The sequence below is a fragment of the Caenorhabditis elegans genome, chromosome II, assembly GCF_000002985.6.
Source record: "Caenorhabditis elegans chromosome II".
NCBI classification, from domain to species: Eukaryota; Metazoa; Nematoda; class Chromadorea; order Rhabditida; family Rhabditidae; genus Caenorhabditis; species Caenorhabditis elegans.
In genome coordinates, this window is record NC_003280.10 from 2,156,052 (window position 1) to 2,175,647 (window position 19,596).

The following is a 19,596-nucleotide window of genomic DNA, read 5'->3' on the forward strand; positions in this document are numbered from 1 at the left end:
TCTACCGCATCCATCAGGCTTTCTCGGCTCATGCCAAAAGGCTGAGCTTTGAAATGCGAGAATTGGCGTTTTTGACCTTTTGACAACATTTCCTAGCACCTTATTGACGCAATTTCCAGACACTAAGTGTCCTATGAATCCTAGAATTCTCTCTATGACATACTGAACGTTTGAGAGTAGTGTTCCTCGATCAAGTAGTACCGATGCAGGGATTAGAGTTCTTTCAAAGCGGGTGGACTCTATGCCTACTTGGTCTGACTCGTGGAGGAGCACTCGCTCGGGGTTTCTGGCAATGGGTTGTATTCCAGCGGTTGATAAGATGAGCATTGGGTAAGAGGCTCTTTCTTTCTGATGTGCTTGGAATACAAAATATATTTGAGTAACTACACCGTTGAAGCCAGATAAAGAGCAATTCGCGGAGGTTGAGGTTTTCATATTGAGCACAGTGGCTCGTAGATGTGTCCAAAGTAATAACCATGTCCCAAAAACTCTATGAGGAAAAAAAGAGACGTTTGTATTCTTTAGTACTACACCTGTATATGAAAGGGAACCGACTGTCTTGCGCAATCTTTTCAAACATCGCCGCCAGCTGGTGTGCTGGGTTTGATCTTGAAATGAGTGCTGCGAAATGTTCAATTTCTGACTTTGCTAGGACTTGTGCAGAATCGGAAAGTGTTGGAGGAAAAGTAAGAAGCGGGTTGATAGTGGGGATGGCGGATGTTGGAGAAAGAGTATTTGGGTTAAGAACAGAAACATTTGAGGCTGGCGGCAAAACAGCTGTTGGCAGGGGGCTTGGTATATGTGCTCCCCTGTCTGCCCAAAACCGCCTATTGCTGGTTTTGTCCCAAATGCCGGCCTTCCCGGCTAGCTCGAAAAAACTGCTGAACCGGTGGAGCTGATGGTGGATAACTGTTCATGTCTCCCTGGTGTTCTTTCAACATACACCCTCCCGTGTGATGCAACCCTTGATCGTTAGATTTCCCGTCCCCCTGATTCTGGGTGGTGGCGTTGGCATGATTAAGATGACCTGAGTATGGGATCCCTAGTGGTCCCACTTCGGTTTGATAGTCAGCGGTTGGTAAATGTCTAAGGGCCAAGATTGATTCTCTTGCCATGTCGTCAACACAAGTAGTGACATAGTCAAGGATTTCTTGGTATGTCGCGTTTTCACCTTTCAAGCCCCAAAACTGAGTGACTCTTGTGCGGATAGCGGGTGGTAGGCGAGATGTGAGAGGTGTGAAAGTTCTCTCGTCATTCGCTGCTAATCCGATGTTCACTAGCTGTTCGGCAAGAACAGTGTGTTTGGCGATCGCCCTACGCATTTCCTTAACGTCTGACTGTGGAAAACCGATAGTGTGGATCTGGGCTAAAAGGCTGGTCTTGTTTTCATCCTTCCCAAACACTGCTTTCAGTGAAGCAATGTTCTTCTCAATTGCCTTAGCCGCTACGTGGTCTCGAGAGATACAGTCACGTGCTTTGCCTAATAGGTGAGTTTTTAAGATCATAAATTTATTTGCGTTATTTAAATTTTCGTTTTCCATTACCGATTCTTTGAAGTCGGTAAGGAATGAATCAATATTTGCGTTACCATCATATTTGCCGAGGTACTTTAATAAGTTTTGAGTTTCGTGACTACCATTATTCTTCACCTCGACGTATCTAATTTGAGTACGTGGTTGAGGAGTGAACGGTTGCTGGTTATTGTCGTCGGAATCAAACTGATATTCGTACTCGGAGCTCAAACTGATATTCGTACTCTCTCGCTCAAGGCGAAACGGGAGGTGAATCGCTCAAGGCGAAACGGGAGGTGAATCGCTCAAGGCGAAACGGGAGGTGAATCGATCAAGGCGAAACGGGAGGTGAATCGCTCAAGGCGAAACGGGAGGTGAATCGCTCAAGGCGAAACGGGAGGCCCACAGCTTGATCAAGGCTAGGGAATTGAGTTTTTGTTGTTGGTTAATTGGCGGGTTTGTGAGTTGTAGTGGAAACTATGCGCATAAATTTTTTGGAGAGTCAAATATTGTTTTTGTAGCCACCGATAGGAATAGAGACCGTTTTTAAGATGATTTGGAAGAAAGAGAGTTTATTGATGAAAGATAAGAAGAGAAGAAATAAGAGAATTAAATTAAAACGTGAAACGGTATGAGGGAATTTAGGATTTAATCGGTGACGTGGAAACTTATTTGTTCTAAAATTTGTTGCGCTAGCTCATACTATACTCGTGGACTTCTCACCGGTCTAGTTTAATTTTACTGAGGGTTTTGGATATTCTGGGGTTTTGTCAGTTTGTCTTCCTACTCTGTCTTCTCAACTACTGTTCCTGATTACCCCTATCTTACTTTGATTTGACGTCGTCTTTGAAACTTGTTCATCAGGATCGTTTAAAGGTGCGTTCGCTATCTCAACTTTTCATGTAATTCTCTCGCCCATGATTAAGTATCTGTTGGGAGTAGAGAATTTTTAGGATGAATTTTGAGATAGCATGGCACCCGGTGTATTTACAGGCAGATGCTGAACGAGACCCCCTAGAAAAAAACGTCAAGATGGTCAGATTCAAAGTCGTCTCGAAGCGGATAGTAATATGAGGAAGGAATCGAATTCGAAAGATGTTTGTTTTATGTTCTGAACTAGCGGTCATAGGATGTCGACGTCCTAAAGTCGTAGTCAGCACGGATGTCTACTTGATAGCCGGTGTCATTCTGCCACTCTGACTGTGCGCTAAGTGATCACGTGGTATAATAAACATTTTTTGAATTCGCATAACAGCTTTTCTATAGTTAGCTCAGTGGTATCATTGATTGATCGAAAGTTACGAAGACGTGGACTAGTCCCAAAATTCCTAGTGACCTTGTATAAACTAAACTAATTTTTATTAACCAGCAAAGGTTGCTCTCGCAACCCGTTTTTTAAATTTTGTGATTCTTTGGAATGCTCTTTGTATTAATTGGATTCTGATCTCAATTATTCGTGGTGAGTAGACCATAAGAAACTTGTAGTTGAAGCGGATGACTCCACTTCGTTGTGAAAGTTTGAATTTAAAAATGTTTAAGTGATTTTAAATTTTATATGATTTTCCTTTGGATCAATTCTTTATTGAACGTAAGTGTCATGTGTTGCTTACTTCAATTAAAGGTGATTTTCCTCCGGGGGTTTTAGATTTAAAAATGTTTAAGTGATTTTTAAATTTTGGATTATTTTCCTTCGGATCAATTTTTTATTGAATGTAAGTGTCATGTGTTGCTTACTTCAATTAAGGGTGATTTTCCTCCGGGGGTTTAGGTATAAGAAGTTCTTGTTTGAGTTAATTCGTAATGCCTTCTTAGGCTTTCAGATGTATTGAACGATCTTTTAGGCTTATTGGAGTCATTGTTAGGAAAAAACTTTTGTATAAAAGCGGATGGTATCTACTCTTATGTCGAAGAAACTTTTCATTTTTTGTTAAGATTCTTTCGTATTTATGTTAGAAGCGTATATGTTGCTATGTCACTACTACATAAGAAATTCAAGAATCTTTTTTATATTTTATTGTAGTCTCTTTATTATGGCATTTTTTCTATTAGTCTAAGTCTGTACGTGTTAATTAAAACAGTCTTTAGAAGTAAAAGAAAAGTTACTCATATTTATCTCTTTTTAAGAAGCGGCTGTATTGCTCACTTCTACAAAGAGCAAGAAACTGTTGTGATTATTATTTTTGTAATTTCTTTTTTTGAGATACTTCCTATATTCACTAGTGAGATTCCAAAAAATTTTGAGAACCTTTTTGTGGAAATGTAGGTGAGATTTTCTAAGAAATTTTGTTTGAAAAAAGAGCGGATGTGCTACTTTTTCCTTTTCCAAAAGATAATAATTTATTTGTTGTTTATGTTTTAATTTCCATTTTGAGGGCATTTTTTAAGTTTCTGGAGGTGGTTAACAGGGCCCCGAATTTTTCAAAATGCTTCAGGAAATTAGATTGGTATTTATGTTTTGGGTTTCTATACAAGTAGGCTGGTGCCTTTTACTCCCTTTTTAAATTTACAATTGAGAATTTATAAATATAATTATTAAGTATCTAAACTCATTTTTTGAAGGAGATTGAAGGAATGATAAGGCCACTCGTAAAGGGTTTATTTATTTGGTAAATTTTATTGAGGAATTTGGGATGGAACTGAGCCTCTGGCTTTTTTGGAGAATTTTTTGGCGGATAGGACGGACGAGTTTCAATAATTTTACTTTAAGCGGGTGATGAATAGTTATAGTAGACGTGGAAAATATGTAAGCCATTGTTGAGCCACACCAAAACGATACAGTTCTAGAGAGAATTAAGGGTTTAGGTCTAAAGCAGATGTTGTCTACATTAGTCTATTATGTTCCGCGCCCCTATACCAGTAAACCAGTAAGATTTTTCTGGTTGGGTGTTCGGAGTCCTTATTCTTTTCAAAAATAAAGTTTGGGGTTGCGTTGCTTACAGTTTTTCGATCATTTTTACAACTTTCAATACCCTGACTAGTTAAAAAAAATTAAACTCGCCTCATAATCCTTGCGCACTGAAGTCCTCCTTTTAGCGTCCGGGCAATTGATCCATTTGAGTGTTGTTTCGAAATTTGAGGATTGTGAGCCAGTTGATGATAAGCCATTGTTATTATTGTGATGAGTGAAGCGGATGCCAAACCAATTGTTCGAGATTGATGACGAGCGTTTGCATTTCCTCAGCGGGATAACTCAAGTTCCGAAAATCAGGATGATTGTGGAGAGTTGAAACAGCTTTCGGATAATGCATTGTTCGCGGCGGTCATGAAGAGCGGTTGGTGAGATCCGGATGCTGATATATGGGCAAGTTAGCGGTTGTTGGCTTGGATAGTACTCCATCCAGCCTGCTTAATGCTCAGTCCAGTTGTCTTGACCTCTAGCCCAATCCAAGACTCCTTTTCTGAGTGCGGAATCGCGTGGATTCTCTGCGTTGTCATCGCTATGGATCTTCGTGGAAAATTCCGACAGCGTGAACAGTCACGGAGGAACACGTGTTCCGGGTACAGCGAGTGATGAAGTCCTCGAGGGAGGCTCGTACAGCATCCCGGTCCCTGTTGCAATCATCCAAGTCGTTTATCAAGGTCGAGTGGTTGGTAGCAAGTCGCTGATGCCCTGTATGTTTGCGATTGCTTCGCAAATGTAGTGGAGAGATGCTATGGTGGTAGCGGATGATGACTTGTCTCAACTATCCACTTTCAGCTTGGGTTCTTCCACGGTCACTTGCACTTTGCTGCACATTTCGGTGATCTCTGAAAAAGAAATGAATTAATTTTTGATTATTAGGGCCGTTTCTTGAGAAATTAGGAGATCCTCGTGGTTTGATGGCGTTTCCGATCACTGAGTGTGCTCAGCAATTGTGAAGTCACTACCATAACCTTCGAAGTCATTTTTTATTTCTTTTAAAACATTTTCTGATATCAAAAATTTTCCGTTTTCTTTTGTAGATCGTGTTTCTTCAATAAAAGTCACTGACCTCTCAAGTGTGTCTTGAGCGGATGATGTCTTTCGGATGTTTTTCTTCCCAGTGCAAGTAGGCCGAGATCGTCGCAAAGAGATTCGGAAAAGCTGTTGGCTAATCCTTTTCCTCAGTTTTGTGGGACGGTTGTGGGCTCTTCCATCTAGAAAATAGATCGTTCGTAAAACCAGAGTTTTTATAGAAGATGTTGTGAGAGATTTAAGCATAAGCAAACAAAAGGTAAATGGATAATTAATTTAAGCAGAGTGAAATTCATAGAGGCCGTGCTCAGTTCATTTTCTTTGTGACTTAAATTTAATCATCGTTTTCGATAAAATAACTAATCTCAAAAGGGATGTATCCAAAATTATTACGAAACTTTGAAAAAAATTTTTATATGTATTTGCGGTAACGAGTGAAATTGTTAATTTCAAATCTCATTTGGCAGATCTGTACCAGCCAGCACAGATCGAGAACCAATTTACTCGTTGTTTGAATTCATCCCTATGTGCTCCGGGGTTGCCGGGCTTTTGGAGATAAATTCGGGGTTGAGAGATCAGGGTGACTGTCTCTCGGTGTGATATAAGCGTTTTTAATTGAATAATAGTGGTATTTTCAACGAAAAATCTTACGATTGGGAGCTGAGCGGTTGATTGGAGAGGATGGAGTCCTGTATTGCTGGTTGAGCTTCTCATTCTCGGTGGGATCCGGCTGTTTTACTGTAATTCACGATGAATATTCAAGAGATCAGTTGAATAAACAAAAATATTGCGAAAAGTTTCGAAAAAAACGGAGGAAAAAACACTAAAATGAGCTAAAATGAATCAAAAATCCGTAGAAATCCCAAAAAAATCCCAAAATTCGTGTGAATTTCGGTGGGACCTCAGACTAATGTTCACTCTGCGTACTTTGCGCACTCACCGCCGCCTACCGTAACCCGCGCAAAATTTGAATTTCAATCGTTTCGAGAGGTGGTTCAGTGGAATTTTAAGGAGTTTTCAGCGTGTATCGGAGTATTTCCGGATAAAATTGACTTTTTCTGGTTAAAATTAAATAAAAAAAATAAAATTTAGTGAGAATTGTCACAGATGCGTTTCGTCACAGATTTTTGGGGAAAATAGTCAACGAGAAGTCAGCTCAAGGGAAAATAGAAACCGCTCAACTAGATGAAAAGATGGGCTCCGCTTGGATTCGTCAAAACTCTGGGGGGCGTCAATTCATGCAGATTCCTTCAGCCACGCGTATTTTAATTCCGGAATCTACACGATTGGTCACTTCCCGAGCTTAGTGAACCTGTAGCAGTGCCTGAAAAATTAGAAAAAAAGGAGATGATAGATTCGTCATTAAGTACAAAACGCGTTTTAGCTGTCTTCCTAATAATGGTCAAAATCTGAAGTACTTGTGCTGCCATTTTGCATATCTAATGAGCTTAGTGGATCCAAATGACGCGTAGTCGAATAAGGAGAGATGAAGAGTGATTCGTCAGCAAATAATTACTGCTATTGCAGGTTTAAATGCTGGTCGAATCGAAAGACGTCGGCTTTGAAAGTTGATCATCAGGATCGTTTAAAAGTGCGTTCGCCATCCCAAAATTTCATGTAATTCTCTCGCCCATGATTTAGAATCTGTTGGGAGTAAAGAATTTTTTGGATGAGTTTTGAGATAGCATGGCACCCGGTGTATTTACAGGCAGATGCTGAACGAGACCCCCTAGAAGAAAACGTCAAGATGCTTAGATTCAAAGTCGTGTCGAGGAGAGAGAGAGGAGTTTCGATGATCAACGAAGGGGGTGATCTGCTTCATGTTCTGGATATCCCGATCGATCTTAATCGTGGGGAAATCCGAATTGAAGCAAATTGAAGACCAGCGGATGACGAAGAGTGTGCAGCTGCTGGTCAGTGTCCCGATCGTTGTCATGAGCCAAGAGCCAAAGGCGGATGAAGGAGAAGATCACGAAATTGGCCAGCGTCCCGTCGTCCCGGTGGGCCAACAGCGGGCAGCGGTTCTCCGAAGAGAAGAAGTCCCGAAGTTGGCCAGCAAGTGACCCGTCGTCGTCATGAGCCAAGAAGCAGCAGCCAGCCGAAGGAGAATCTCCCGAAGGAGAATATCTCGACTTGGCCAGCGTCCTGTCGTCGTCCCGGGCCAAGAAGCAGCAGCCAGCCGAAGGAGAATCTCCCGAAGGAGAATATCTCGACTTGGCCAGCGTCCTGTCGTCGTCCTGAGCCAAGAAGCAGCAGAAGCCGAAGGAGAATATCCCGAAAGATAATATCTCGAACTTGGCTAGCGTCCTGTCGTCGTCCACACACCTCTTCGTCATTACCGTTGTCGCTTGGTCCCTCCGGGGATATTAAATCGCCTCCGCGGCCCCGTGAGGGGTTTCTCCGAAGGCGATCCAGATCTCCTCTCCTCCGGGGGATCCAGATTGAGCAGTAAAGTGAAGCGGATGCGAATCGTCCATGAACCTCTTCGTCATTACAGTTATCGCTTGGTCCCTCCGGTGGCATTAAATCGCCTCCGCGGCCCCGAGGGGGGTTTCTCCGAAGGTGATCATGATCTTCCTCCGGGGGATCCAGATTAAGCAGTAACGTGAAAAGGACGCTAATAAATTAGAGGTCCTGGCAGATCACACGTTTTCGTTCAGATCCTACTTTTTCCTACTCTAGTTCTGGGCACACAGCTCTCTCTTTCCCAACGGCTCGAATCCACTCCAGAGTCACTAGGAGCTCTGGGGTGGTTCGGTCGATGCACCATGTTGACCGCCCAGTATAGCGGGTTGGGGAGCCGCACTGGGGTCAAGCCGGAAGAAGTGTCTAAGAGAGAACTGGCGTTGCAGAGTGCCGAGCGAAGAGGAGGATAAGCGGTGTGAACGAGTAACGCATGTTATTACCATGAAACCCCATTTATTAACTAAAGAATGATAGAAAGGGAAGTGTTAAATATAAAAGAATTAAAAGAAGGAACGTGCCGCTGGTGCGGTGACGAGACGAGTGCAGGGAGTTGAGTTAAAACTAATTTAGGCCAGCAAATTAGGACGAGCAAGGAGGGCGCGCGCGGTGAGACCCGCGGCGCACACTCGCTGCGAGACCATTGAGCTTGGCGGGAGATTCAAATGAGGGCGCGCATTAGATTGGAGAAAGGGGGAGATAGAGCGACTGGAAGGAGCGGTTTATAGGTTTTCTGGTACGGCGAACACGATGGGAGTATTCGCGAGTGTCTCAGAGTACCAGATAATTGGGAGATGGGACCATCTCACAACAATATATCAGATTCTAGTCCAACATTAAAACTAGTTTACAGGAAACTACAAATTCAAAGACAGGGCGGTTTTGTTGTACTATCTCTTAATTGTGCAAAAGGACAAAATGAACTTCCAAAATGGACAGTTGAAACGGAAATTCAATTAAAAGTAGTTTCAACTAACGGAAATAATATATCAAGCCCTGTATGTTATATGTTTAATAACGAAGAAAAATGTATATCTTGGGGTGAATTTTTGACCTGGAGGTATATGGAAAACAAGCTAGTGGTTAATGACAGTATAGTCGCATGTGGAGATTCTAAACATTACTGGAATTGAGAATGAAAAACCCACTGAGAAACCATCTGGTATTATAATCCCAGTTGGAAATAAAAATTATTCAATGGAAGAATGGATGAAAATGGCGTTTGATCAGTAGAAGATGGAATTGTTAATTTTCAATGTTTTTTTTTAATTTTTTAATAATAACCGTTACTTGATTTTTAGTTTTCCCGCCGTCATAATTTCGCGGTAAAAAGTTTTTTACCTTGGAATTATTACTTTACTGCCTGAACAATTTTGACATTTCAAAATAAAGTTGAATGTACAATGAAGTGCGTTGCGGTCGCGTCGCGGCTTTAGAGCAATTTTTGCCAAGTTTTCTACAAATTCCCACAAAACATGTCCATAGATCACAAGTTTATCACATTTTTTCGATTGAAATCACATCGAAAAATTACAAATTAAAATAGTTAAAAACTGCAAAAACGAGAATTCCAAAGAAACATCCTACAATTCTCTGAGTTCCGAAAGATGCGCTGCTGACTGTGGTAGTTTCCCTGAAATTTTCAGACTATTTACAAAAAGGTAAATATTTTTTAGCTCACTCAGGGTATCCGAATGCACACATATACTTGATTGTCACAGCTGGCAGGATTGCTTCATAAATACAATCCGTTTTGATGCAAGCAATTCGAGTTACTCCATCGATTTTAGCAATTTCATTCTGTAAAAAACCATTTTTTTTAATTTCCAAAAAAAATTGATTTTATCGAAAAGTTGTAAACTGGCAATTTTTTATAAATAATTCCCTATAGATTTTTAATTGACCACAAACCGTTACATGCTTTGCATCGAAAAATCTTGCTCCTAGCTGGCTCTCCAAATCGTCACAGGCCATTTTCAACACTTTAGATTCGAGTGCAGCGTCGAAACTCTGGAAAAATAGATTTTTAACTTCGAAATTTGAACTCACTATCAGCTTGAAATTTCCCGAGATTTGACACCCATATCGACTAGTTTTGGACATTTTTGAAATTTTGTGTGGCGCGGTGCGGTCGCGGTGCGGTCGCGTCGCGGTCAAACACTTCGAATGGCCGTGGCTGGATAATGAAAGCGTTTCAAGTGTAATTTTTGAGTTTTCTGTCAAATTTCATAAGATTTGACACCCTGATATCAAATATTTTTCAGCCACAAACCGCGACGCGACCGCAGCGCTCTCGAAATTGCTCACCAGTTTCGTATAATTTGCTTTTTCGGCAAGACGTTTTGTATCATCAATGGTTCGTCTCATATATTTGATCTGATCGGCTTCAGAAAGTTTCGTGATTTCGCCAAATGCACATTGAGCTGAAAATTTTTAAAGTTTTGAAGCAATAACTTCCAGGTACTTACCGATGAATAGCAGGAAAGCAAGGCGACAGTGCATCTTCAATTTGTGAACGGAGAAATTGAAGTATTGATTTTTATTTATTTATCATCTAATATTTTTTGAGCAAAAAAATGACACGATTTTTGGGAGATCACGTTTGTTTTTATTCAAATCATTTTTTTAAATCTATTGCTTAATGATTTAAATTTAAAGATGCTATATTTTAGAGCGGGAAATGTTTTTTTTGCAGCCAAATACCTAACAAGGCCCATGGTTCGGGGGCAGAGCTTCTTACATTGGACTTAGAGCGCTTCTTCGTCGATTCCAATTGGGACTTTTTTGTAAAATCTAGATTTTTGAGAAATGTTTGACATTTTTAAAATTTTAACGCGCAAATTGACTAGTTTTGGAAGTTTTTGAAATTCTGAGTGGTGCGTTGCGGTCGCGTCGCGGTCAAACTATCAAGTAGTAAGACAATTTAAGCATATTTGTGTGATTTTTTGAGCTCTTTGTCAAATTTCCCAAGATTTGACACCCGTACTGACTAGTTTTGGAGACTTTTCAAACTTTCTATGGTGCGTTGCGGTCGCGTCGCGGTTGGATGTTAAAAGTAGTATTTACAGGAGGATTCAAAGTATCATTTAGTATTTTAAATTTAAACTTCTTTTTTTTTCGAAAAACCCCGATTTTTAGATGATCTTGTTTTTTTGTTTTGTTTTTTTGTTAAAGGTGGAGTAGCGCCAGTGGGGAGTTTGTCTAAATGCACTTATAATGATCCAAAACAACCAAATATTAGAATAAAACACTCCGAAAAATTTTAGATTTTTCATAATTTCCGGTCAAAATTTTGACAAATTGCCAAAATTTTGAAAAATATGAGCTTTTGAGGAAATTTGAAGAAATGTCGCATGTTTCGACCCCTATAATGTTTTAATACAAATCATTAAATCAAAATTATAGTATAAAAAATTTAGAAAGAACAATTTTTTTTTGGTCGACTTCCGAAATTATGAGTGGCAAAAACTGAGTAATTGCCACTTTTTGACAGTAAATAAAACAATTTCAAAATTTTTTTGAAAAGCTTTATTATGATATTCGGTCATTTTGGGACCAAATTTTCTAACAATTTCCCCACTGGCGCTACTCCACCTTTAAGAAAACTCAGACGAAAGGAGGGAATTTAAAATTCAAGATTGGCAAATCGAGTATTTTTGAAAGTTTTCAATGCTTAAATGCCAGATTTTAATGTATTTTTGAAATAAAAAACAACAACAGAAAAGTGTCGAAGAGTTAATTACTTTATTGTGCATAGAAAGAGAAATAGATGAGAATTGAATTTTCATAGAACTTTCTAGTAAAAAAAATTAAAATTAGGCACATCTAACAAGACCAACGGTGAGACACACATGATAAAGGAAACGAAACCATTTTCTCCAAATGCGATCATTGCTTTTGTGCCATCGTTTCTCTCAATTTCAAATTGTTTCCAATAACGATCCATCTGTTCTACCTTGTAATCGATACCTTTAAACAGTTCAGATTCTACAATTAGAGCTCTATTATTTGGTCGACAGTGGTATTGGAAGAGTTCGAGTCGGTGGTTGGATCCTTTGATCCAGTGCTTCATGAAACGGTTTAAATCCTTGTCGGAAGTGACTTGATTGTCTACACTTATTGAGGAACAGTTGCATAGTAATATCTCGTTGAGTGTAAATTTTGACTCGTTAAATATAAATTTGTCAGCATTCTGAATAAGAATTGATTGATGTCTTGGAAAGGGCCCAAAACTCAAGCATTTCAGTAACGGAAACATATCATAAAGCGGGCTTTCTTGAATCTCAGCAGAGTAAATTTCCAATTTGACAATGCGAAATTCTCGGATGTATTCATAACGTTCTTCTATCATTCTTCTCTGTGGATTCTGGACTAACAATGTCAGATTTCCGTTCTTCAAGAATACACACCCAATATGGTCGATCCACTGTTTCGCGGTAAACCCAGGCATTGATAGATTGGTTAATTCGTATCTAGGAGCTTCATGTTTGCGGATTTCAATAGTAGACTTATCCAGGTCGACAGAGAGATCAAAATGGATCCATTTTGAACGTAGGTTGAAACCAACCATTGAAGACGACACGAACAAATAAATATTCCCACGAATTTCGTTTAACTTTGCGACCTGTTGCTTTGCTTTAGCCGAGAGAACTGATAGAGAAATACTGAAAAAAAAGAAATGTCAAAAGTAAACCAAACACGTCAAAACTTACTGTTCCACTAGAAACATTTGTCGCAGAGCATTTTTCAGCGCAGGTTGTGGTAGACGAAGGATAGGAAAAGAGACGGCATCCATGTTGGGTGAATAATGGGGATAATGAGAAATAAAAGGTCCCGTCAAGTGAGCAGATGGAGCAAAGGGGAGAGAAAAGAGTTTCAGACAAAGAGGGCTAGGACTGAAAGAGGTCAGATCTATTGAGCAGGTGGGGTGAGCAACCCTGGATCTAGGGCACGGGCTCGCCTCTTCTATAACACACAAGTAGCATATATTATTATGCCTTTATTAGTTTATTAGGCCGCTCCAATAATTTTTCTTGGTATTGCTTTAATACTCTCTAGTGTGGTTTTTCTTTTGGTGCCCAATGAGCCCGCATAATCGGAATTTAAAAATGGTCTGGGGAAGTCGAATTCAACTGTAGAAAAACACCTAAAATAAGCAGTCCGGAAGATAGTGCCGCGAGTTGGGAAGCTCCAGATGGTTCAGTAGTAGTAGTAGTGGGGACAGGTGCCGGAGTTGTTGTGGTTTTTCTGAAAAACAAAGAAAGATATAAGATATCAAAATAGAACTATTCACTCACGGTGGGCTCTCGGAAATACAAATTTCCTCAACTTGTTTTCCATTCAGAATGCAGTCATTCTTTACACAGGCAATTTTAGTGGAATCCTGATTAAGGCTATTTTGTGCTCCCTTAAAAAAACACACTAACAGTTGGAATAATGAATAAATTTACATCATCGAAAATGACCAATTTCGACCCTGTGTCCTTCAATACATCGCACGTCATTTTCAACAATCTAATCTCGAGTTCGGCGTCAAAATACTGAAAGAACATGACATTTTTTAACGTTTCAATTCAAGTTTTAGCTTGATGCGTTGCAGTCGCGTTGCGGTCGCGTCGCGGTCCAATTATGGAAGACGTGCTGATTGAGTTGTCAAACTTTGAAACCACAATCTTTGAGTTTTTCTTCAAAATTCGTTCGATTTGACACTAATATCAACTAGTTCTAAAAATTTGAAAATCTGAGTCGTGCGTCGCGGTCGCGTCGCGGTCGCGAAATTTTGCAAATAACTCCAACTAAGAGACTCAGCCTGTTAGAGAATTTTGAGTTTTCCTCTCAAACAACTTGAGACCCCGTTCAAATTGTCTCAAGTTGCTTCAGTTTTAACTTGTTCTGTATTAAAGTTTCAAGTGATGCGGTGCGGTCGCGTCGCGGTCTCGATTTATTTTTGAAAATTAAGCATGTTAAAGGAAATTGAGTTCTAACCGCGACGCGACCGCGCCGCTTCCAATTACCGCCCAAATCGAGTTTGGATTGGATCCCCTTTTCCGACTATTAGCTTTTTCGACTAAATCGGATTGTTCATCGCTGGATAGTTTCGTGCTCAAACCAAATGCACATTGAGCTGAAAAGTTTCAAAGTAAACTTTTTTGAAGTAAAAACTTCCAGGTACTTACCGATAAAAAACAGGAGAAGTAGGCGACATAGCATCTTCAATTTGCGAACGGACAAATCGAAATAAATTGATTTTTAATATTTCATCTATTTAATTTCTGTTCGAGCAAAACAAAATTACACGATTTTTGGGAGGTCACGTGGGATTTTATTCAATTTATATTTAAATTCAAAGCCAAATTTAAATTTTTTTATTTTATTCTACGATTCTTAGTCGATACAGAATCCCAATAATTAGAAATCACATTTTCATAATTTTTAGATCCTTCTCTCCCAGTCGAAGCAATCTGCACAGTTGACTGCACTCTATTAAGTCTCTGGGAATTTAAATGTCGCAGAGATTTGATACCAATAAAGACTATAATCAAGCTGTAAGTCGGAAAAGAGCAATATACACCACGAGCAACTGCATAATTTAGAGATCCATTGAAAAATGACTCTCCCATAGTTCTCACAAATATTGTCACTGTTACAGAAAATTCGAATAATAGCAAATGAGCGAAGCTGATAATAAATGTGAATTTCGAAGATTGAAGAATTTCTTCCATTTCATAGCGGATTGTCAGAGTGTAGCATTTGATTTTAATTTTCTTGTGAATACGTAATAGTATACAGTTTAGAAATAGGTTTAATATTTTTACAAATATAATGCGAAGAAATACGTAGTTAGCTGCTTTGCCGATGATGATGGAAGTATTATAAATGAGTAGAATTGATCGGTAAATGGTTCATCTTTATAGACGGCGAAGATAATTGAAAAATCTATTGCGATCTGGAAATATTTTATTTTATACAAAAAAGGTACGGAATTCTAAGATTCAACACAATAAAATGGGCGCTTGCTGACTACAAACTACAATAACAGACTACAAACTACAATGACAGACTACAAACAATAGGATCATACTACAAACTACAATAAGAGACTAAAAACGAAAATATATTTGCCGAGCACGGCAAATAGGGAAAATTTGCCGAGTTTGGCCTACAGCAAATTTTGCAAATCCGCCAAATTTGGCGAGGTCGGCAAACAAAAAATTTGGCAAATTCGGCATATTTGCCGAGTTTGGCCTACAGCAAATTTGGCAAAATCGGCAAATTTGCCGAGTTTGGCCTACATCAAATTTTGCAAATTTAGCAAATTTGCCGAGTTTGGCCTACATCAAATTTGGCCAATTCGGCAATTTTGCCGAGTTTGGCAAACAAAAAATTTGGCAAATTCGGCAAATTTGCCGAGTTTGGCAAACAAAAAATTTGACAAATTCGGCAAATTTGTCGAGTTTGGCCTACAGCAAATTTTGCAAATCCGTCAAATTTGGCGAGGTTGGCAAACAAAAAATTTGGCAAATTCGGCAAATTTGCCGACTTTGGCCTACAGCAAATTTGGCAAAATCGGCAAATTTGCCGAGTTTGGCCTACATCAAATTTTGCAAATTTAGCAAATTTGCCGAGTTTGGCCTACATCAAATTTGGCCAATTCGGCAATTTTGCCGAGTTTGGCAAACAAAAAATTTGGCAAATTCGGCAAATTTGCCGAGTTTGGCAAACAAAAAATTTGACAAATTCGGCAAATTTGTCGAGTTTGGCCTACAGCAAATTTTGCAAATCCGTCAAATTTGGCGAGGTTGGCAAACAAAAAATTTGGCAAATTCGGCAAATTTGCCGACTTTGGCCTACAGCAAATTTGGCAAAATCGGCAAATTTGCCGAGTTTGGCCTACATCAAATTTTGCAAATTTAGCAAATTTGCCGAGTTTGGCAAACAAAAAATTTGGCAAATTCGGCAAATTTGCCGACTTTGGCCTACAGCAAATTTGGCAAAATCGGCAAATTTGCCGAGTTTGGCCTACATCAAATTTTGCAAATTTAGCAAATTTGCCGAGTTTGGCCTACATCAAATTTGGCCAATTCGGCAATTTTGCCGAGTTTGGCAAACAAAAAATTTGGCAAATTCGGCAAATGTGCCGAGTCTGGCAAACAGCAAATTTGGCCAATTCAGCAAATTTGCCGATTTTGGCAAACAGGAAATTTGGCAAATCCGCCAAATTTGACGAGTTTGGCAAACAGCAAATTTGGCCAATTCGGCAAATTTGTCGAGCTCGGCAAACAGCAATTTTGGTAAATTCTACAAATTTTACAAATTTGGCAAATTTGCCGCATACCCTGAACGGAACTAACAGACTACAAACTACAATAACAAACTACAAACTATAATAACAAATTACAAACTACATTACTATACTACAAACTACAATAACAGACTACAAAGTACAAAATTTTTTAGCATGCTAGCGAGAGCTTGAAAGCGTTTTATTTTTTGAAAATTTTTGAAAATCAAAAAAAACATTTTTTCACTTTTTTAGAAATTTTGACACGAAAATTCGACTAATTATCCCATATTGAAATTTTTTTTGGCGGGAAATTCAATTTTCAAATTTTCAAAATATTCCTAAAACTCACAATTATAGCCACAATAACAGGCCCCAGCAACACTTGAGTTTGTTCATAATGTTTGGCTCTTCCCAGAGCAACAAAGCGTTCAAGCGAAAATCCGACAGGAATAAGCATTGAACACGTCATCACAATCATTGCCGAAATTTGACCCCATTTTAATAATGTATTATTGATTATTAATTGACATTTGGAGGTTATGAAAAATGGAACGAAGAAATGGTAGAACTGGGAAAAATTAAAATTTTAATTTTTTTTTAAACTTAATTTTTTGTGAATTTTTAAGTTGTGGATTTCGAATTTTCCGCCAAATTGTATTGAAAAATTTTAAAAAATCATATCTCTAAAATAGTTTTGGCGGGAAATTCGAATTTCATATTTCTGAAATCAAGTAAAACTCACAAATGCAAAACAAATCGCCATTGAATACAAAAAATTGCATATAAAATAAACCAAAAGTAGGCATTTCAAATTCCCATGAAAACGTAGAATTAATATTTTTCTTAAAATAAAAAATATCAGCGCCGATATAGAAATTAATGAAGCAAGTAATGACCAAAGCTGAGCAGCTCGATAAATCGGGTGATATGTTAGTTGATAAGCAAATTCACATGCTGAATTGTTGCTTTCTTGCATTTTATTTGGAATTTCTGAAATTGAACAGTACTTGCAGTGTGTGGAAGTTGGAATTTTTAATAAAACTATAACTCAAGAATCATGTATGAGCAGAGCACATAGGCAAAAACAAGAGTAATTGGGTTACACATACCCATTTTTTTATGAAAATGTCAATGACAATAACAAAGGTATAAAGTAACAATAAATCTACCTATTAGGTGAATCAGAGAAACAATTCAGAAATTTTGATCTTCCCGCCAAAAAATTATTTTAGAAAATATTAGAAAGTTTGAATTTCCTGCCATAATTATCTCAGAAAATTTGAATTTTCCGCCAAAATTATTTTAGAAAATATTAGAAAATTTTATCTTCCAGCCAAAATTATTTTAAATTAAAAAAAGAAAATTTGAATTTCCTGCCAAAATTATTTTAGAAAATACTAGAAACTTTTATCTTCCAGCCAAAATTATTTTATGGGAAAATTTGAATTTCCCGCCAACCTATTTTTCAGACAAAATTTGAACTACCCGTCTGGCGCGTAGTTTAAAATATGATTTTTTAAAACACTTTACTGGAATTTGAAATTTTTAAACAATTTTTTGACGACCTCTCCATTAATTCAAATTCGAAGGACTGGGAACTTCGAATTTCAGTTTTTCAAAACAAATTAAAGTTTCAGAAAAATTTTAAAATTTTGGCGGGAAATTCAAATACTTTTCCAACATTTGAATTCAAAATTCATATTTTTTTCAATTTGAGAAAAATTAGTGGAAAGTTGGAAAATGTTCATTCCAGAATCTAAAATGTCTCCCGGGACAGCTTGACCAAAAAATTGTTAAAAAAAACCTAAAAACAGATTTCTGGTTTAGACTCAATTTTTAATAAGCTCTTGAGCCAAACAACATGCCAGCTGTTTTTAGAAAGCATGCTTTTTTTAAATAAATTAGTTCCGCATTGTAAAAATTGTTTTTCAGAATAATTTTTAAAACACAGGAGTTAGTAATAAACATTTTTCAAGAAACGGGGATGAAGGCGGACAAGTTGGAGGCAGGCGTCATGCTCTGAAACCGCGCCTGTCTGGCCACCTCTGCCTGCCTGTCTCGCCTTCTGTATAGTGCGGCGGAACCCGAAGTGTCGGCTGCGGCGAAAAAAACACATTTCGGACTATGTGGTGTGAACACGAAGCCTTTAGCTTCCCGTCATGTTGCGGGAATGAGGCGAGAAGCCGGCGTCAGGGCCTGCCTCCCATGGAAGCCCTACGACCAACATTTTTGCAAACATTTTCGCCAAACCGTTAAACATTGATAGGAAAATGTATATCACTTTAAGAAAAAAGGAGGCTCAGTACAAACGCGCTCTATTGAGAACGTTGCCCTAAAATTTCAAAAAACATCTTCATTCAATACAATGCCTAATAGTTCAAGACTCCCAGAATGAGCACGACAAGGGAAAATCCAATGATTTTTTGGGCTCCAGCAGTTGTGTCACTTTTCTTTTCGTCGTCCTTTTTGTAATCTAACTTCTCGTCCGATTTTTCGGCGGCTTTCTCAGGAGCTCTGAAAAAAAAATTAGTTTATTGAAATTTCTTACAAAATCACGGGCTTCTGGCCTTCCGCATTTTTCGCGCTCCATTGGCAATGGAAAACGCCGCGACGCGACACGCGACGCGAGCTGTGGCCGAGCCAACATGGCCTAGAATATGAGAAAAGCCAGAAAATCTTCGTTTGAAACTAAAAAAGCGGGGAAAAAAATAAAAATCTCACTTTGATGCGGCAACAACACACAAGATGCTAGTTGTAGCTTTCTTGCTCTCGCATATTTTCTCAATACAAGCTACTCGGTCATGATGTGCCGCAATGTTTTCCGAGGCTTCCTGAAAAAATAGTATAAATATAAAATTAGAAAATATAATTCAACTTACATATCCATCCCCAAGAGTGATGATGCCCATATCTTTGGGAGGCTTACCACATGCAGTCTCCATTGCAATATGCACCAACTTCTCGTCGAACACCTTAAAAAATAAGGCTGAGGTTTAGAAACTATTTTCCCCTTCACTCATCAATTTACCATCCTTAAACTCTTTTTGAAAAATTTCGTTGGCTTTTTCAAGAAGGTCAGTATTCGCCATCTTCTTCGAATACGCACATGGAGCTGTAAATTATTCTTGTTTAGGAAAACAAGCCTGAACAAAAAAAAAACAAAAAACTTACCGGAAACCAGAAGGAAAACTCCAACCAGGCAGACGATGGTGTTCATTTTGATAGTTTGAACTGATTGTTTCGGAGGGAAATCGCTTCTTATATAGTGGGGTTTTTTGGTGAGGTGGCAGGGATTTTATGGGGTCACGGGAAACTGATCTGTTTTTCGAATTTTGGAAATTCAAATTTTTTTTTTTTAATTTAAAGTTTCACGCTTATGAATCAAAATTTATTTTAAAAAATTC

At 38.6% G+C, this 19,596-nt stretch overlaps 5 protein-coding genes, 1 non-coding gene and 1 pseudogene across 7 annotated transcripts; 1 reads left to right on the forward strand and 6 right to left on the reverse strand.

Moving 5' to 3' along the window:
• Window positions 1-7,289: 7,289 nt before the first annotated feature.
• C33C12.11 (Protein kinase domain-containing protein) lies at window positions 7,290-7,781 on the reverse strand (the record flags this gene model as incomplete). Its single annotated transcript, NM_001026839.2, has 1 exon — window positions 7,290-7,781. One exon carries the CDS (start codon window positions 7,779-7,781, stop codon window positions 7,290-7,292), a length of 492 nt encoding a protein of 163 aa, NP_001022010.2.
• A 1,607-nt stretch (window positions 7,782-9,388) lies between these two features.
• Window positions 9,389-10,425, reverse strand: C33C12.4 (Conserved secreted protein). Its single transcript, NM_061802.6, has 5 exons — window positions 10,377-10,425; window positions 10,216-10,331; window positions 9,820-9,918; window positions 9,590-9,708; window positions 9,389-9,541 (listed from the first exon to the last, which is right to left on the reverse strand). The coding sequence occupies exons 1-5, from the start codon at window positions 10,408-10,410 to the stop codon at window positions 9,439-9,441; spliced, it is 471 nt and encodes a 156-aa protein (NP_494203.2). The 5' UTR covers window positions 10,411-10,425; the 3' UTR covers window positions 9,389-9,438.
• anr-48 lies at window positions 10,380-14,161 on the forward strand. Its single transcript, NR_101663.1, has 2 exons — window positions 10,380-11,075; window positions 13,936-14,161.
• Window positions 11,640-12,712, reverse strand: fbxb-38 (F-box associated domain-containing protein). The gene is made up of 2 exons (NM_061803.4): window positions 12,621-12,712; window positions 11,640-12,572 (listed from the first exon to the last, which is right to left on the reverse strand). Exons 1-2 carry the CDS (start codon window positions 12,701-12,703, stop codon window positions 11,705-11,707), a joined length of 951 nt encoding a protein of 316 aa, NP_494204.2. The 5' UTR covers window positions 12,704-12,712; the 3' UTR covers window positions 11,640-11,704.
• C33C12.12 (SAG-related sequence SRS10) lies at window positions 12,897-14,134 on the reverse strand. Its single transcript, NM_001267120.2, has 4 exons — window positions 14,085-14,134; window positions 13,359-14,032; window positions 13,206-13,315; window positions 12,897-13,155 (listed from the first exon to the last, which is right to left on the reverse strand). The coding sequence occupies exons 2-4, from the start codon at window positions 13,458-13,460 to the stop codon at window positions 13,011-13,013; spliced, it is 357 nt and encodes a 118-aa protein (NP_001254049.1). The 5' UTR covers window positions 13,461-14,032; window positions 14,085-14,134; the 3' UTR covers window positions 12,897-13,010.
• A 112-nt stretch (window positions 14,162-14,273) lies between the features above and the next one.
• srb-14 lies at window positions 14,274-17,168 on the reverse strand (annotated as a pseudogene). Its single transcript is given in 4 exon segments — window positions 14,274-14,747; window positions 14,750-14,854; window positions 16,542-16,760; window positions 16,935-17,168. Coding segments are annotated over 4 exon segments (1,032 nt in total).
• A 1,361-nt stretch (window positions 17,169-18,529) lies between these two features.
• On the reverse strand, window positions 18,530-19,416 carry C33C12.7 (AMP-binding_C domain-containing protein). The gene is made up of 5 exons (NM_061805.4): window positions 19,364-19,416; window positions 19,221-19,304; window positions 19,072-19,164; window positions 18,914-19,023; window positions 18,530-18,706 (listed from the first exon to the last, which is right to left on the reverse strand). Exons 2-5 carry the CDS (start codon window positions 19,221-19,223, stop codon window positions 18,562-18,564), a joined length of 351 nt encoding a protein of 116 aa, NP_494206.2. The 5' UTR covers window positions 19,224-19,304; window positions 19,364-19,416; the 3' UTR covers window positions 18,530-18,561.
• Between the last annotated feature and the right edge of the window lie 180 nt (window positions 19,417-19,596).

Bases quoted from the DNA above. Each gene is read 5' to 3' on its own strand.
- C33C12.12 (NM_001267120.2), bottom strand. From the start codon at position 13,460: ATGTTCTTTCAGTATTTTGACGCCGAACTCGAGATTAGATTGTTGAAA. The intron at 13,316-13,358 runs GTAAATTTATTC...TGTTTTTTTAAG, and splicing joins AATTGGTCATTTTCGATGAT to GGAGCACAAAATAGCCTTAA. The intron at 13,156-13,205 runs GTGAGTGAATAG...TTTGTTTTTCAG, and splicing joins TGTATTTCCGAGAGCCCACC to AAAAACCACAACAACTCCGG.
- C33C12.7 (NM_061805.4), bottom strand. The intron at 19,024-19,071 runs GTAAGTTGAATT...CTATTTTTTCAG, and splicing joins TCACTCTTGGGGATGGATAT to GAAGCCTCGGAAAACATTGC. The intron at 18,707-18,913 runs GTGAGATTTTTA...TTTTTTTTTCAG, and splicing joins TGTGTTGTTGCCGCATCAAA to AGCTCCTGAGAAAGCCGCCG.
- fbxb-38 (NM_061803.4), bottom strand. From the start codon at position 12,703: ATGGATGCCGTCTCTTTTCCTATCCTTCGTCTACCACAACCTGCGCTG. The intron at 12,573-12,620 runs GTAAGTTTTGAC...CTTTTTTTTCAG, and splicing joins CAAATGTTTCTAGTGGAACA to TATTTCTCTATCAGTTCTCT.
- C33C12.4 (NM_061802.6), bottom strand. From the start codon at position 10,410: ATGCACTGTCGCCTTGCTTTCCTGCTATTCATCG. The intron at 9,709-9,819 runs GTTTGTGGTCAA...GGTTTTTTACAG, and splicing joins TCGATGCAAAGCATGTAACG to AATGAAATTGCTAAAATCGA. The intron at 9,542-9,589 runs GTGAGCTAAAAA...TGAAAATTTCAG, and splicing joins TGTGCATTCGGATACCCTGA to GGAAACTACCACAGTCAGCA.